At 39.4% G+C, this 15,278-nt stretch overlaps 1 protein-coding gene across 1 annotated transcript in view; it reads left to right on the top strand.

Annotated features, from left to right (window-relative positions):
* Window positions 1–15,278, top strand: part of ACOT12 (acyl-CoA thioesterase 12) — a 78,848-nt gene that overhangs the window by 8,323 nt on the left and 55,247 nt on the right. Inside the window, exons 3-4 of the mRNA XM_069085036.1 lie at window positions 8,126–8,186; window positions 12,946–13,047. Coding sequence (XP_068941137.1) covers window positions 8,126–8,186; window positions 12,946–13,047 — 163 coding nt within the window. The remainder of the gene's footprint in view (window positions 1–8,125; window positions 8,187–12,945; window positions 13,048–15,278) is intronic.

The following is a 15,278-nucleotide window of genomic DNA, read 5'->3' as shown; positions in this document are numbered from 1 at the left end:
AAAACTGGCTGCTTCAGGATTGATTTTCTTTAATAAAAATAATGAATGATAATAAGCAAACTCCCTCTAATTGTGTATTTCATTATAAAATTGTTGGGTAAGCACTGAAGAGTCTGAGTAGTATGGAGGCTGGAATTCAACAAAGGGCAGACTGAGGCAGTTCTCTCACCAAGATATCCTTTATTAACAGGAGCATGCAACCTGGTTAAAAAAAAGGGGGGGGGGGAGTGAGTAGAGCACTGGCCCTGGAGTCAGGAGGACCTGAGTTCAAATCAGGCCTCAGACACTTAACACAAAGAAAAACTAGCCGTGTGACCTTGGGCAAGTCACTTAACTCCAATTGCCCTCCAAAAAGACAAAAAAGGGGGGGGGCATTTTATGGTTAGCCTCTTTCTGTGCCAAAGACACTGAGCAAGGGCCAATGTCTCATACACTTAAGTGTGTCTTTCTTCTGATTGGTCTGACAGTACATAATTTGGCCCACCTCAGGCAAACGGAAGGCCACCCTGATTGGTGAACATTTTAATGAGGAGGTGGGCTAATAGATCTCAGCTCTTCCCTATTACTTTACCATTATGGGGCAGGACTAATCCTCAGAACCAATCTGCAGAGACTAGAAAGGACCTGGCTTTCAGATATGGCTGCTCACATCCCCCTCTGACACCCAAGGGACGCTACCTCCTGCAACCTTGGTTAGAAAACATAAGCCATCTTCGTCTCCCCCACCTCTCCCTTTTTTTTTAGACCAATTCACCCCAAACTTTAATTAGGAGAGGCAAGGACTCAAGAATCACCCCCCTGGCAGGGTGGGTGCCTTAACTCAAGCTGGCTTCTGCCTAAGTCAGAAGCCAAAGCAAGAGTCCTTGTCCAGAGCCTTGGGGGTTGGAAGTAAGGACATTCCTCAGCCAATTCAGGCTGGGAGGAGTCCCTTTTGAACTAGGCTAAAAGTTTGGGGGATGGGGGTAGGGGTGAGCTGGGAGGATTTGGCAGGAAAGGGTATATTACACATTAATATTAAATATAAAATGATACAGCATAATATTAATTTTCCTCAGTAGCAATGGTAATTTTTTCCCTCACTTAATTTCCAAGTGAGAAAAGGCCTCAGAGTTCAGCTTGGACTCAAGCACCTCATTTTCCATATTGGAAAACTGATGTCCAAAGAACTTAAGTGACTAGAGTCAAGTCAAACGGCTGCTAAGAATTATTTGAGCCCAGGAACTCAAACTCTAAATCCAGGGCTCATTCCACTGGCCTATACCTCCTTCTCTAAAACAATCAATCAATATTTATTAAGTGCTGGAAAAACAAATTAATTTCGGGTTTTATAATAGTTTTTTAACCAAGGAGCTGTAGCAAAACGTTTGATGGTTGAGTCAAATGAATTGATTTAGGCAAGTTTCCAGAATAGTATGTGTTGAGGTCAGAGTTGGGAGAGCTGGTTCAGATTTTAACTTAGACCTTCTCTTTAGCCTATGGGAACTTTATTGACAAAAAAGCATATGGGCCTGAGATTTAGCAAGGGGCTAAACAAAGGCACTGATATAGGAAAAGCACCAAACTTATATAGACAGAAAACTATACAGCCTGTAGGATGATGGTATAATTTTAGGGTTTCTAATGGGGGTTGGAGATTTAGGGACAGGATAAGAAAGATGGATGTCACAAGATAAGGGAGACAGGGGAAATTTTATGACCCAGGATGGGGGGGGAGACAATCAATTTTATGGTTCAGGATAAGGGGGAAGTTTTATGGTATTCCAAGGTAAGGGAAGAGACTTCAGGACATCAGGCTCAGGGGGCCTCATGAGGTACTGAAAAAACAACCCTTAATATTAACCCTCAGGGCATCTTTGTATCCACATCAGTATGGAAATACTTAAATATATAAAATATATATGTTCAACCCACTCCTTTGTCTCACAGACTCTCAGGAGTTGGAAAGAACCTGGGAAGTTACCTACTGAGTCCAACCCAGTCCTCAACAGAAATTCCTTTTATGACATACCTGGTTTTAAGACCTTTGGTGATGGAGGACTAACTACTTCCCAAGACATCCCATTGCACTTTTGAAAAGCTGCTACAGAGTCAAGATCTGCAGCCCACACCTCTGCTTGGGTCAGCAGTCTCTGTTTCATCATCTGTCTCTCAGGCCCTTTTACTCTAATTAAAATGATACCTAAAATTATTTCTAAGGAAATACAGAAACAGTAAGTTTTTAAAACTATTTTTAATATATTGTCAATAACTATCTTCCAAAGAACACACCTTTCACCTACTTTTTTATTTAAACAGTAGTCAATAATGGCTTGATTATCATCTTGGCAGAAGGTCTCTGGTGGAGTTTTCCAGAGACCTGGGCTGTTTTGCAATTTTTTCAATGACCTAGACATAGGCAAAGATGGCATGCTTATTAGACTTAGAGGTGACACAGAGCTGGGAGCTAAAACCAACGAGTCAGATGCCAGAGTCAAGATCCAAAAAATATTTTGACATGCTAGAACATTGAGCTTATTTGAATAAGATTAAATTTAATAAGGATACAGTAAAAAAAAAAACACCTACCCTTGGGTACAAAAGACAAACCTCGCAAGTCCAAGATGGATGAGACATGGCTAGATAGCAATTGTTCTGACAATGTCGTGGGCCAGGACGAAAGTGGAGTCTTGAGTGCAGCCCTCCCCTACCGACCACTAATTGCTGACGTTGCCAGTTTATGATGAGAGTGAACCTGGGGGCAGTTTGAGTTATTTTTTTCCCTCAGGTGGCTTGATTGGGGACCCAGGTATGGGCCCTTTGAGCAAGGAGAATATATAAACAGTTTTTATCTTCTCAGATAAAGGTCTCCTGAGACCCCAGGGAATCTCTTTGTTGATTGTTTTTAGTTTCTTGCTTTTGTTTTTTACTTTCCTAGACTGATTTTATCACCTGGTGAATTGCCTTTTACTTGGAACTAGAAGATGGGGATGGTGATGGAGGTGTTTAAATATATTTTTATTAGAGGGATTATTTTTTTTTACACAGTCTGAATAATCCATTGCACTAGATGTAGGACCACGATTGCAGTGGACATTTTAGTGGATTATAAATGATATTATAAATAGAAGTCAATAGTGTGATTCACTAACAGCAATCAAATGTGGTCTTGAACTGCATAAAGATATGTAGAGTCTAGTATTAGGAAGGCAGTAATCCTACTGTACTCTGTCCTGGTCAGACCACACCTCAAATATTGGGTTCTATTTTACCTATCGTATTTTAGAAAAGACAATGGCAAACTAAAGGGCATCTGGAGGAAGACAGTCAGTATGATGAAAGATCTTTTAAGGACTGGTTGATGGAACTAGGATTGTTAATCCTGGAGTAGAGAAGTAGGGGAAGGGATAATGGGTGTATTCAAGCATTTGAAGGTCCCAACCAATAGAAAAGAGATTAGATGTGTTCTGCTTGACAAAGGTTAGGTTTTCCCAGGAAGTTTAAATTGGCATCAACTCTTCTACTAAGACAATAGATTACAGGAGATGAAGGGAAATGAAATCAAGCAGAACAATTAAAAATGTAGCAACCATGTAAAGTAACCGGATACATTAAAAAAAATTACAATTCAGTATAATGCAAAAGATGTGTGTTAAATGACTGCTGTGTTCAGGACACTTTGTTGCAGTGCACATAAGATACAAAATTTAGATAAGAAAGAGTCCCTGCCCTCAAAGAGCTTAAAATCAAGTAAGAAGATAAAATACCAGCATTTAAAAATATTTATTTTTAATTTGTGAAATAACACAAGCATTTCCATAACACAGTAGAATTATAAAAAGATGATTGCACATGAAACTGGGAATCTATTATGTATAACTCACTATTCCTTTTCAATATATAATAAAGTTATCAAGTAATTTTTTTCCACTTTTTTTCCTTCTCTTCCCCCCAACCCTAAAGATGGCTATATTAGGCACAAATGTGTATGTGTGTGTATGTAAGATCATTCTATACATCTATTTATCAATTCTTTTTCTGGTTGCAAATAGTGTCTTCCTTCATAAGTCCTTCGTAGTTAATTTGGGTATTTATAATAGTCAAATGATTTAGTTGCTCAAAGTTGTTTTTAAAACAATATTGCTGTTTTTTATTGTTTTATTATTAAATTGTATTATTAGAGGGATTATTTATTAAATTAAATGTAATTAATTTAAATAAATTAATTTAATTTAATTTATATTGATTTAAATTTAATTTCTCTTGGTTCTGCTCATTTTGCTCTTTATAAAATAATGAATTATATATATTATAATGATATATTGTAATTATATCTATAAAATTATAAACTAGAATTTTTAGCCATAAAGCACATTATTACGTGATAAATGCTTAAGAGAGTTACAAAACTAAGGTAGGTTGTTATCAGTGGTGAGGCAGGGAGGGATATTTGCTGGGCCTTCCTAGCCCATTAAGTGGCATTTGAGTGGGGCTTTAAACGATGGGGAGAACTTTTACAGGAGAAAAGAGAAATTAAGGGCATTTCCGAGACAATGAATGGCTTGAGAAAAAGCACAGAAATATGAGCGTACTTTGCAAATGCCAGGAGCAGAGAAATGTTTAATTTTGCTTAAGTCTAGAACACATGGAGGGGAATGACATGAAATAATATGGCTTTGAATGCCAAGTAGAGGAATTTTAACTTGACTTAAGAACAGTGATGATGATGATGATGATGATGATGATGTTGATGATGATGATGGTGGTGGTAATGATGATGATAAAAATAACATAGCATTAAGAAAGCACTTTACAAATATGATCTCATTTGATGCTCCCAACAACCCTGGATAGGAAGCCAGTGAAGATTTGGAGCAGAACGGGTAACAGGATCAGAATGAGCTAAGGTTGGACCACCCCAGAGCTCTGGGAGAAATTGACTAACTTCTACATCATAAGAACTTGCCCATGTGCTGCTTAACTCTTTTTATACTTACTTAAGAGACATAAAACAACCCAAGGACAGAAACTAATCCCAAAGTAGTACTGATTGGCTTCCAGATTAAGATAGGAATTGATTTTTAACCCCATCACTTCTAAACAGCATTTGCCTGTGTGGAGTAGTGTGAAATTACAGGCAATGAGTAATACAACAGAGGGTCCATGTCATTGTTCGTCGAGTCATTAATGATATTAGAGTGACCCAGATTTTCTAAGGCTGCATTAAATGGTTTGTTTTTATTTTTGAGGATCTATGCCACCTCTTTCACATGCCTATACATTTTCTTTTTCCAGGAGGAATGTACCTATTTGCAAAAGGAGTTTTAAAATGAGTGCCATGTACCTTCTGGGGGGATGCCATGGTTTATTTTTTGTATCTTTTTCATTTCTAAATTCTGTTATTTTCACTCCAGTCATAACCTCATTAGTGATCTCTGGTTTTGCCATTTTGTGACATTTCATGTGTGTGTTGCAGAATTCCTCTGGGGCTATTTAAAGCAAGGGTGGGGAACCTTTGTTCCATGAAGGGCCACTGACCTACAGGAAAAAAAAAAATCAATCTAGTGCCATTTACAAAAAATAACTTAGTTTTGGTTTTATTTTCCTCAAAGAAAAGTAAAATGTTCAACTTGCTTGTCTCTTAAATTAAGAACAGGAAATAGAAAACTTTATTTAATAAGTATAATTAATAGTAAAAGTATATAAATGCATGAATTAATGAATGAGACATTTATTAAACCCTTACCATGTACAAAGCACCATGCTAAGTATTTAAGATACAAATAGAAAAGGAAGACAGCCCCTGCTTGCAAGGAGCTCATTCTTTTGGAGAGACAACACATAGAAGTTTTTAGCTGAAAGCCAGATGGGAAAGTCCCATGGTCCTTAGAGTTCAGCAACAAAGCAGATATTAATGTCTCCTCCTTAATGTTTATTTCCATTGATAAATTGATATCAGTTTCTGATGTAGAAACATTTGTCAGTGCCAGGGACTTCGGTGGCAAGCCCTTTCGTCACTGGGTCTTCAGTAGCTATGGCCGTGGCCCCTGCAGGAGCAGCCACAGGGCTTGCTTCGCAAGTTGATGGCTGAGGGCACTGGGCTAGAAGCATTGCTGTTCCCAGGGCTCTTAGATTCAGGATCCTAGGCTGTCTCTATTACTGTCTGAGAGGAGATGGTGGTCAAGGTGGTGATGGTGGCCTGACTTGCCCAGCACATAATGCCTCCTGCCTCTCCCTCAGGATGCCTTGTTGCTTCACCTAAGAGAGCCCATCTGCTCTGTGTGTGGCAATTGGCTGACAGTTGGCAGGGATGACTGGCCCCTTCGATGGGGTTGATTTCCTAGTTAATGACTATGAGACCTAGGCTGGAAGAAGGACTGATGGTCTGGGAAATGTGGCCATCCTCAGGGCTCCTATGCCTATCTGAATTTTGGAAGGATAGATGAATGGATGGATGGATGGATGGACAGATGGATGGATGGATGGAATACATAGAAAGACTTCAAGGATATATCCAGTGATATACTATATTTCTGTCATTGAACAATCAGTGAAGGTAATTCTGAAGAAGTTTATGACTAATTTAGTCCCAGGAGATAAATTATTAGCCACAGAAACTCCTGAAGACAATTGACTAAAAGAAGGGCTGCAATCTGTTTTTGTGGAAAAAGTAATCATCTTGAAGAAATGGCATATCCTTGAAATGTTAAACAAACATATATTCACCCCAGGATCTATTTTTTGTAATTTCATTTTTAAATAAAATAGTGTTATCTTAATCTTATTTGCCTGTGAGAGTTTAACCTCCCTGAGGGCCTGAACTGTGTCTTGTTTTGAGGTAGAGGCTCTGACCAACTGGTTCTTCTGCCCTCCTGTGGCTAGAAAACTCCCACTTTCCACTCTCTAAGTCCCTGAGTTTTAGAAACAAAGTTTGTCAAAGGGAAGATGACTTTCCCCTTCTCTCTGTGTCCTCTTCTCTCTAATCAGCTCAACCCTGTCCTACCCTAGGCCTTCTCCTCTGCCCTGGTGTTCTAACATACCCTCAGGAATGCATGAGTTAGCCAATTAATTATGGTGGATCAGACATTGATAAAACAAGCTGAGAGGGGGAGAGAGAGACAGAGACAGAGACAGAGAGAGAAAGAGAGACAGAGAGAGACAGAGACAGAGAGACAGACAGAGAGAGCAGAAGACAGTGAGTGAGGAAAAGAAAAAAATGAAGGGAGAGATATGAAAGAGTAAAAGACTTTCTATATGGGTTTTTTAAATGTCATTTCATCCTTGAGGGAAGAAACTAGACTTAATTTGTTTATTTATCCCTAGTGCTTAACACTGTGTCTGGACACAGTTGGTGCTAAATAAATGCTTGTTGAACTGAATTCAATTAAATTTTATAACATAAACAGAAGAATTGAGATAAACTGAGGCCTGGGGAAGACCTTAATTTATAAGAACCAAAGCTATCCATTGCATCCCAGGCTATCACTCTTGACTTTTGTCCTGCTACTGGACTTTGATGGCCCTAGAGGAGAGAGTGACTTTGCACAGCTCTGCATCACTTTAATCAAGTCAACATGTCACCCCAGTGGTGTCCTTGGTCCTCTTAAAGAATGAAGGGCAAGGGCGGCCAGGTGGCTCAGCAAGTAAGAGCACCGGCTCCAGTGTCAGGATGACCTGGGAATCGAATCCAGGGCTCAGACACTTAGCACCCACCCAGAAACACCTGGCCGTGTAACCTTGAGCAAGTTACTTAACCCCAATTGCTTAAAAAAAAAAATGAAGGGCAAACAACAATAGCATAGAAAGCCTAAAGTAAGTCAACTAGCAAATAGTCAAAACATAATAGATATTTCTGAGCTAATTTTGTACTCAGTAGCTGTCCACAGCCTTCCTCCTGAGGCTAAGGTGGCATTCTGAGCAGATGGCTTAGGATGCTTAGTGTTGGAGGGAGGGCTGTGTTATGGTGGAATTAGGGCTTTTTTTCTTTTGCTCTTGACCTTGATTTGTCATGCATGGACATTGTCACCAGGATCTCACCATTCGAGATGGAACTGCTTTGTAGCCCACACACTCTTTGCTGAATGTGTATAAACTTCAGATCTGTTATTAACCATGCCTAGATGATTGAAGTTTAACTCTTCTTCACTAGGGTTGGACAGATCATCAATATCAAGGCTAAAGTCAACAGAGCATTCAACACCAGCATGGAGGTAAGAAGTTCTATTATGTTATCCAAGACAATTCCAAAGGACTCATGATAGAAAATGGTCACATCCAGAGAAAGAACTCATGGAGTCTGAATGCAGATCGAAGCATACTGTTTTCACTTTCTCTGGTTTTTTTTTCCTATTTTGCCCCTTTTGTTCTGTATCTTCTTTCACAACATAGCTAATGTAGAAATGTGTTTAACATAATTGCACACATATATAACATATCAAGTTGCTTACCATTTTGGGGAAGAGGGAAAAGAATTTGGAACTAGAAATCATAAAAATGAAAGTTGAAAATTGTCTTTCCATGTAATTGGGGAAAATTAAATAAAATTTACATTTTTTTGGCTTTTTGGAGGGGGGAAGGCAGGGAAATTGGGGTTAAAGTGACTTGTCCAAGGTCACATGACTAGTAAGTGTTAAGCATCTGAGGCCGGTTGAACTTGGGTCTCCTGACTCCAGGGCCGGTGCTCTATTCATTGTGCTAGCTAGCTGACCCCATTTACATTTTTTTTAAGTTCTGTTGTCTTACTCTTCATAGATCCTTTTCTTATTCATCTTTCCATGGTGAAGAGGAAGAGTTAATGGGATCATAGCTTTACTATAATACAGCTGACACAAATGCTTAGAAAACCCAGAAGATAAACCTGCACTGATGGGCAATCCCATGGATACTAATGAACAAGATCATCTCCATTTTATGTTGAAATGATCTGTCTTTCATACATCAAGAAGTAAAAGAAATATGTGTGGGGCAGCTAGGTGGCTCAGTGAATAGAGCACCGGCACTGGAGTCAGGAGAACCTGAGTTCAAATCTGGTCTCAGACACTTAACACAAAAACTAGCCATGTAACCTTGGGCAAGTCACTTAACCCCAGTTGCCCTCCAAAAAGCAAAAAATAAAAAAATATAAAAGAAATATGTGCACAGAGGGTAGAGGGACTCCCCCTTCTTTGATGGGCTTCTCATAAAGCAGGAGGGTCTCATTCTCTGTCTGCCTTAGTTTGACTTGAGCCTGCTCTCCCTTCCCTTTCTCACTTTCCTTATGCAGACTTATTCCTTATCCCTCGAATCTCTGAAAAGCAAAGTAACTATTCAAAAGGTATTTCTGTGACCTCAGGGGGTTTAGTTTTACTGGACATTGCAACTGCAATACTCTGTTGAGCATCCAAAGCATTTGACAGCTCTTTTTAAAATAGCCCTAGTTGAATGATTTTTCTTTGTTTTTGTTGGCACCTTTCATTTCATTGGTGTAGGGAACTACCTCCCCTAATAAAGAGAGATTGGCAATGGTTCCGCAGTTTATGATTTTAGAGAATTGCTTGGGTCTTGGAGAAGTTACACAGTCATACAACTCGTATATGTCAGGAATATGACTTGAATCCCCATCTTCCTACCTCCCAGATCAGTTCTCTATCTACTAACGGCAATGTTTCTCTGTCCTGGGCATGCTGATATAGCCCCGTTATTTGTGATTTTTGGGGGGCAGCCTTTGGTGCCTCATTCAGTCTTTGAGCCCATAAGCCTTGAAGGAGCCAGTAGAGAAATAGCTATGTCAAGGTCGTGGTGGGTTTGCTTTGATCTAGTTATGACCTTTCACCCAGTTTCCATTGTTACCATCAATGTATATTTGTGTGTCAATTGACTTTGGAATAAAGCTAAGCTAGTTAACCATTTGAGAGGAAAGTCAGGGAAGAGAGAATCTTTACCTATTTCCTAATACCCCTGGGGTTTTGTTTTTTAATTTAATTGATGAGTTTTTGTGAGACTGAGTGTTATGTCACCTAGACTGGATGTTCATCAGCCCCTCATAGGTCTGATCCCACTGTTGATCAGCATGAGAGCTTTAACCAAATCATTTCTGACCTGGTTTGCTTTGCCTTGCCGGTGTTCCTCACAAAGGTGGTGCTGGACTTGGGGCGGACCCATGGATCAACTTTAGTCCCCTCACTCAGCACTCTTGAGCTCAAGAGATCCATTAGCTTCAACCCCCAGATCCCAGTAACAGATTACTGTGTGCCATCAGGGCCATTGGGCTGGTTTTTAGATCCTTTAATCTTATTTTCTTCTCATTTCACATAGCTGTTGATAGCTATCCAATGGCTAACTAGCTTAATTTTATTCCAAGGTCAATGACACACAAATATGGAAACTGGGTGAGAGGGCATAACCAGATCAATGCAAATCCACCATGACCTCAATCTATGGACCCAAAGGCTGCCTTGTCTCACAAATAATGGGGCAACCCAGGACAGAGAGGCATTGCTTGATAGTAGATAGAAAACTTATCTTGGAGGTAGGAAGATGGGGATTCAAGTCATACTCCTGACACATATTAGTTGTATGACTTGTGTAATTTCTCAAAATCCCAAGCAATTCTCTAAGATCATAAAAAAAGATTTCAGGGGCAGCTAAGTGGAGCAGTGAACAGAGCACTGGTCCTGGAGTCAGGAGGACCTGAGTTCAAACCTGACCTCAGACACTCAACACAAAAACTAGCTGTGTGACCTTGGGCAAGTCACTTAATCCCAATTGCCCTGCCCTCCTCCCTCCAAAAGGCAAAAAAGAAAAAAAAAAGATTTCATCCTTTTTGAGCTCAAGGTTGTTATCTGAGTCCACTTCCAGACTCTCCCTCTTCTGCAATTACTCTATAACTTCTCTTCCATTTGTATCACCTGATTTAGATCCTTGTTGCTGTAATGCCGGTTTTTCTGCCTATGACCCCTTTTTGAGTTTTGGCGGCTTTTGCTGGTGTTACATGGCTTGAGGGCATGCACAGTGCAAAGTGTACATGTTGTGTGTTCAGAACGAAGGCTGTGTGAAATTCCTTGATTGCAACACTGGCAAGTGCTGCCAGAAACACCTTGGATTAATTATTAATTAATCATTTAAAATTAATTTCTGGTCATTATGCATTCAGAAACTTTTTACTGTTGCCAAATTTTTCAAAACCCCGAATGGGGTTGTGACCCACAGTCTAAGAAGCACTGTGTAATCCACCAGCCAGATCACTTTCCTTTCTCTCTCAAGGAAACCTTTATTAAGTACTTGCTATGTGTAGTCACTGTGCTAAGCACTTATAAATATAGTTGCATCCAATCCTAATAACAACCCTGGAGAAGGTGCTATTATTATCCCCATTTTTACAATTGAGAAGTCAATGCAAGTTAAGTGACTTGCCCAGGGTCACACAGCTAGTAGGTATCTGAGGTTAGATTTGAACATAAGTCTTTGGTACCTAGTTTAGTTTTTCATTATATTTCAATCCCTACCCTAAAACTTGGGAACTTCAATATATACTTTATATCTCCTTGAGTCAGTTTGCCCCCATTGTCTTCCCAATTCAATAGACTTATCAACCACAATGACCTACATCTTCTCTCTAGCTCAGCTATTGATATCTAGGGATCATCTCTGAGATTTCACCATCTTCATGGCTTTGGACTAGCAAATTCCTTTCTCTTACTATGATCTCCTACCCTTCCATTACTTCATTACTTCTCCCAAACCTGATTTTTTGTTCTTTATGTGTCATCAAGTCTACCCATCCCTCCTTGTTCTCTTAAGTCTGTCACTTCTGGTCTTACTTTCCTTCTTTTACAATCTCAAACAAATAAGTAGCTAATTCAACTATGTACTCTTCTCTTCTTAGAATTCTCATCTTCCTCTAAGGCCCAGGTCAAGTACTAAGCCTCAAAGTTTTTATATCTGTATGGGTAGGAATAGTTTCATTTTTCTTCCTTTGTGCCTCCACTGTCAAGTGTAGTCTCTTGTACTTATTACAGTTTGTGGGGTATTTTAAAAAGAGCCATCCAGGAGCTTTGAATGCTCAATAGAATATTGCACTTGCAATGTCCAGTAAAAACTAAACCCCCTGAGGTCACAGAAATACCTTTGTATAGTTGCTTTGCTTTTCAGAGATTCAAGGGCTTATGGTCTGCATAAGGAAAGCGAAAAAGAGAAAGGAGAGCAGGCTCAAGTTAAACTAAAGAAGACAGAAGAATGAGACCCTCCTGCTTTGTGAGAAGCCCATCAAAGAAGGGGGAGTCCCTCTACCTTTCGTGCACTTATTTCTTTTACTTCTTGGTGTTTAAAAGATTTCAACATAACATAGATTTCTGGTTGATTGGGAGTTCTGGTTAGTTGGATTTTGGCTAATCAGAGGTTTTAGAGTATAATTAGTATTAATGAGTCCAGTGACTAAAAAGGAAGACTGGACTGTTGATTGGTTTTGTATATGATGATGACGATGACACAAAAATGGATGTCCATCATTTGTAGCTAATAAAAATGTTCATTCACTGAACAATGAGCCCAGTTCTCCCACAATTCTGCAGATGTGTAACGTTGGGCATCCAGGGTTGCAAAGAAGGTGTTTCTTATTAATTAGAACCCAGACATTTCTTGTTTCTGCCCTCATCTTTGTCCAGTTTATGCCTGAGGGGTTAAATTTCTACATCCTTCAGACCCAGGAAGAATCAATCCCTTTGTGTCCTAGCTCCCTGGGAAATGTCCTGCCCTTCTGTTTCCAGTGCCTTTACGAGCTAAAATACAAGCAGCTTACCAGTGATTTAGAGAAATAACTTGGCGTATTTGTCAGAGTGAACCATGATATAGGACATTTTAGAAAACGAAGCTGAAAAGAATAGCCAGTTTGGTTTTTGAATGCTTCAGTCTAATACTGTATATAGTTGGTGCTTAATAAATGTTTATTGATTGATTGATAGGCACTAATGTTCTTTTTTCTTTTCATTTTAGATTGGCATTAAAGTCGTAGTACAAGATACAGTTACCAGAATTCAAAAACTCATTAGCTTGGCATTCTCAACTTTTGTAGCCAAACCAGTTGGAAAAGAAAAGGTAAATTATCTTGCTCAAGAAAAATCTAGTAGAAAAATAAGAAAAATCTAGTGAGGCAGCTAGGTGGTGCAGTGAACAGAGCACCAGCCCTGGAGTCAGGAGGACCTGAGTTCAAATGTGGCCTCAGACACTTAACACTTACTAGCCATGTGACCTTGGGCAAGTCACATAACCCCAACTGCCCTCCAAAAAGCAAAAAAAATAAAATAAAAGGAAAGGAAAATCTAGTATGTAGCTCAAAGATATATTCACAAACTGAACTGGCATTATTAGTCTATCAACACTCCTATTAAGATATGTATCTTTATTATTTGTCATTTTTTCTTGGAATTTATTCTGGAAAGATTCTTTGGCAGTAGCATCTCTTTAGTCAGACAGCAAAATAAAACTCGGCAGTTTGTGGGAGAGGCAGAAAAAAAAAGGCCTTGTATTTTAAGAATCCGAAGGTCATACTAGGCTTTCAAAAATATTGCTTACTGGTTTGGTCATTTCTCGTGGCTCTATAACTCAAAACTGTCTCTTTTTTAAAAAGTAAGAGCAATTTAGTAAGCAGTTTCATGTTATGGTCCAATCATTTTTGATACCTTAAGGAAAAAAAAAAGTCCAAGTTGCTGAGTTACTGAAGTTTAAAAATAAGCTCTTCGGCATGTGCAGTAAATATTCCCATAAAAGAAGCACATGGGCCTAATGTGCCTTCACAGCAGGAGAGCCGGGCCGCTGGAACCAGGCTGCTCAGGAGGGAGCCTCGTTGAGCCTTGGCTGCTATGGGTACACATTTCTACTTCCGTGGCTTTCCATTTTTATGGTCAGGTGGGATACAGCCATACGGTAAAGTCACTTAAATGTTGCCTTTTAAACATGTTAATTTTTTTCTATTTCATATTTAAATCTTACCTTGTAAAGTCCCCCCCCCCCTTTTTTTTACCTCTCTTTGAAGCTCCCTGGTGCTTTTTCTTCTGTCTTATCGTCAGGCCCTAATGATTTATACCTGTCTTCTGCCTTTGTCTCTGTCTATCTCTTTAAATATGGAAATGAAAAAAGGTACCATCTCTGGCTAGTGACTACAGCAGGGCCTCACTCACATTGTTCTTCCTTTCTATTGTATTCCCCACAAAAGGTCAGGCAAATGTCAATCATAGCAGGGCACTGTTCAGAGTATTCAGGGCTGGCAAAAGAGCCTGGCCTTTGAATTCAGAGTCCCTGGGGCCAAATCCAGCTGTGATATTTACTACCTTTGTGACTTTGGGCAAGCCAGTGATCAGTTTCCTCAACTGTAAAATGGGGAAATCATATTTGTAGTACCTACCTCAAAGGGTTGCTGTAAATGGAAAATGAAGTTATGTTTGTGTGTGTATATATGAAAAAATATATACACATATATGTGTATACATATGTGTGTATACACACGTAAATTTATACACATGTATATACATCTATAAATATACACACATGTGTATATGTACATGTGTGTATACCTATATGTGTATGTGTGTTTGTATATATATATAAATAAATGTATGTGTGTATGTAGCATTCAGCAAACCTTAAAGTGCCATAAAAATACCAGCTATTAGGGGAGAGAAGGGACGTGCTTACTATGTGCAAGGCTCTGTGCCTAAACGTTTTACCATTATTAACTCATCTTTGCCAGCCAGTATCAAAGCAAAGATGAGTCAGTCCATCTGTAAGCATTTATTAAGCATCTGCTGTATGCCAAGTGCAGTGCCAAGCACTGGGAATACAAAGAAAGTAAAAACATAGTCTCTTCCCTCAATTTACATAATCTGCCCTCAGAAAGAATTTATAATCTAATGAGGAGACAAGTCAACAACTGGGGACATATTAGATGTATATGAGTTTATGGAATTGTCCAGATGCCCTACTGGCATCTGATTAGCTTGCCATCTCATTTGTATTCAATGGGACCCACTTGAGAATGGAATCATCAATTTTTTGACTGAGCTTTATGTTTAAATCCTGAGTGTATCAGGAAACATCTCTGGATTTAAAGTCTCCTTTGCCTAGGAGCTATATGGAAGCAGTGAGTAGGGACAGGGGTTGGAGCATGGTCCCACCTTCTTTCTGAAAGCAAGAAGTAGTGTCCATACACCCACCCCCCTGTAAACCATCATCCAAGGATGAGCAACCCCACCTGCCATCAACCTCTTCTCCTCACTTCCTCCTCCCTCCCTAAAATTCCGCAGAATGGGAGTATGTTAGATTAGAATGCT

The sequence above is a fragment of the Petaurus breviceps genome, unplaced genomic scaffold (assembly GCF_028583685.1).
Source record: "Petaurus breviceps papuanus isolate PSGF00001 unplaced genomic scaffold, PetGlider_PUasm1.0 175, whole genome shotgun sequence".
Taxonomy (NCBI): domain Eukaryota; kingdom Metazoa; phylum Chordata; class Mammalia; order Diprotodontia; family Petauridae; genus Petaurus; species Petaurus breviceps.
The sequence above is the reverse complement of the archived record's forward strand: the minus strand, read 5'-3'. Positions and strand labels throughout refer to the sequence as shown.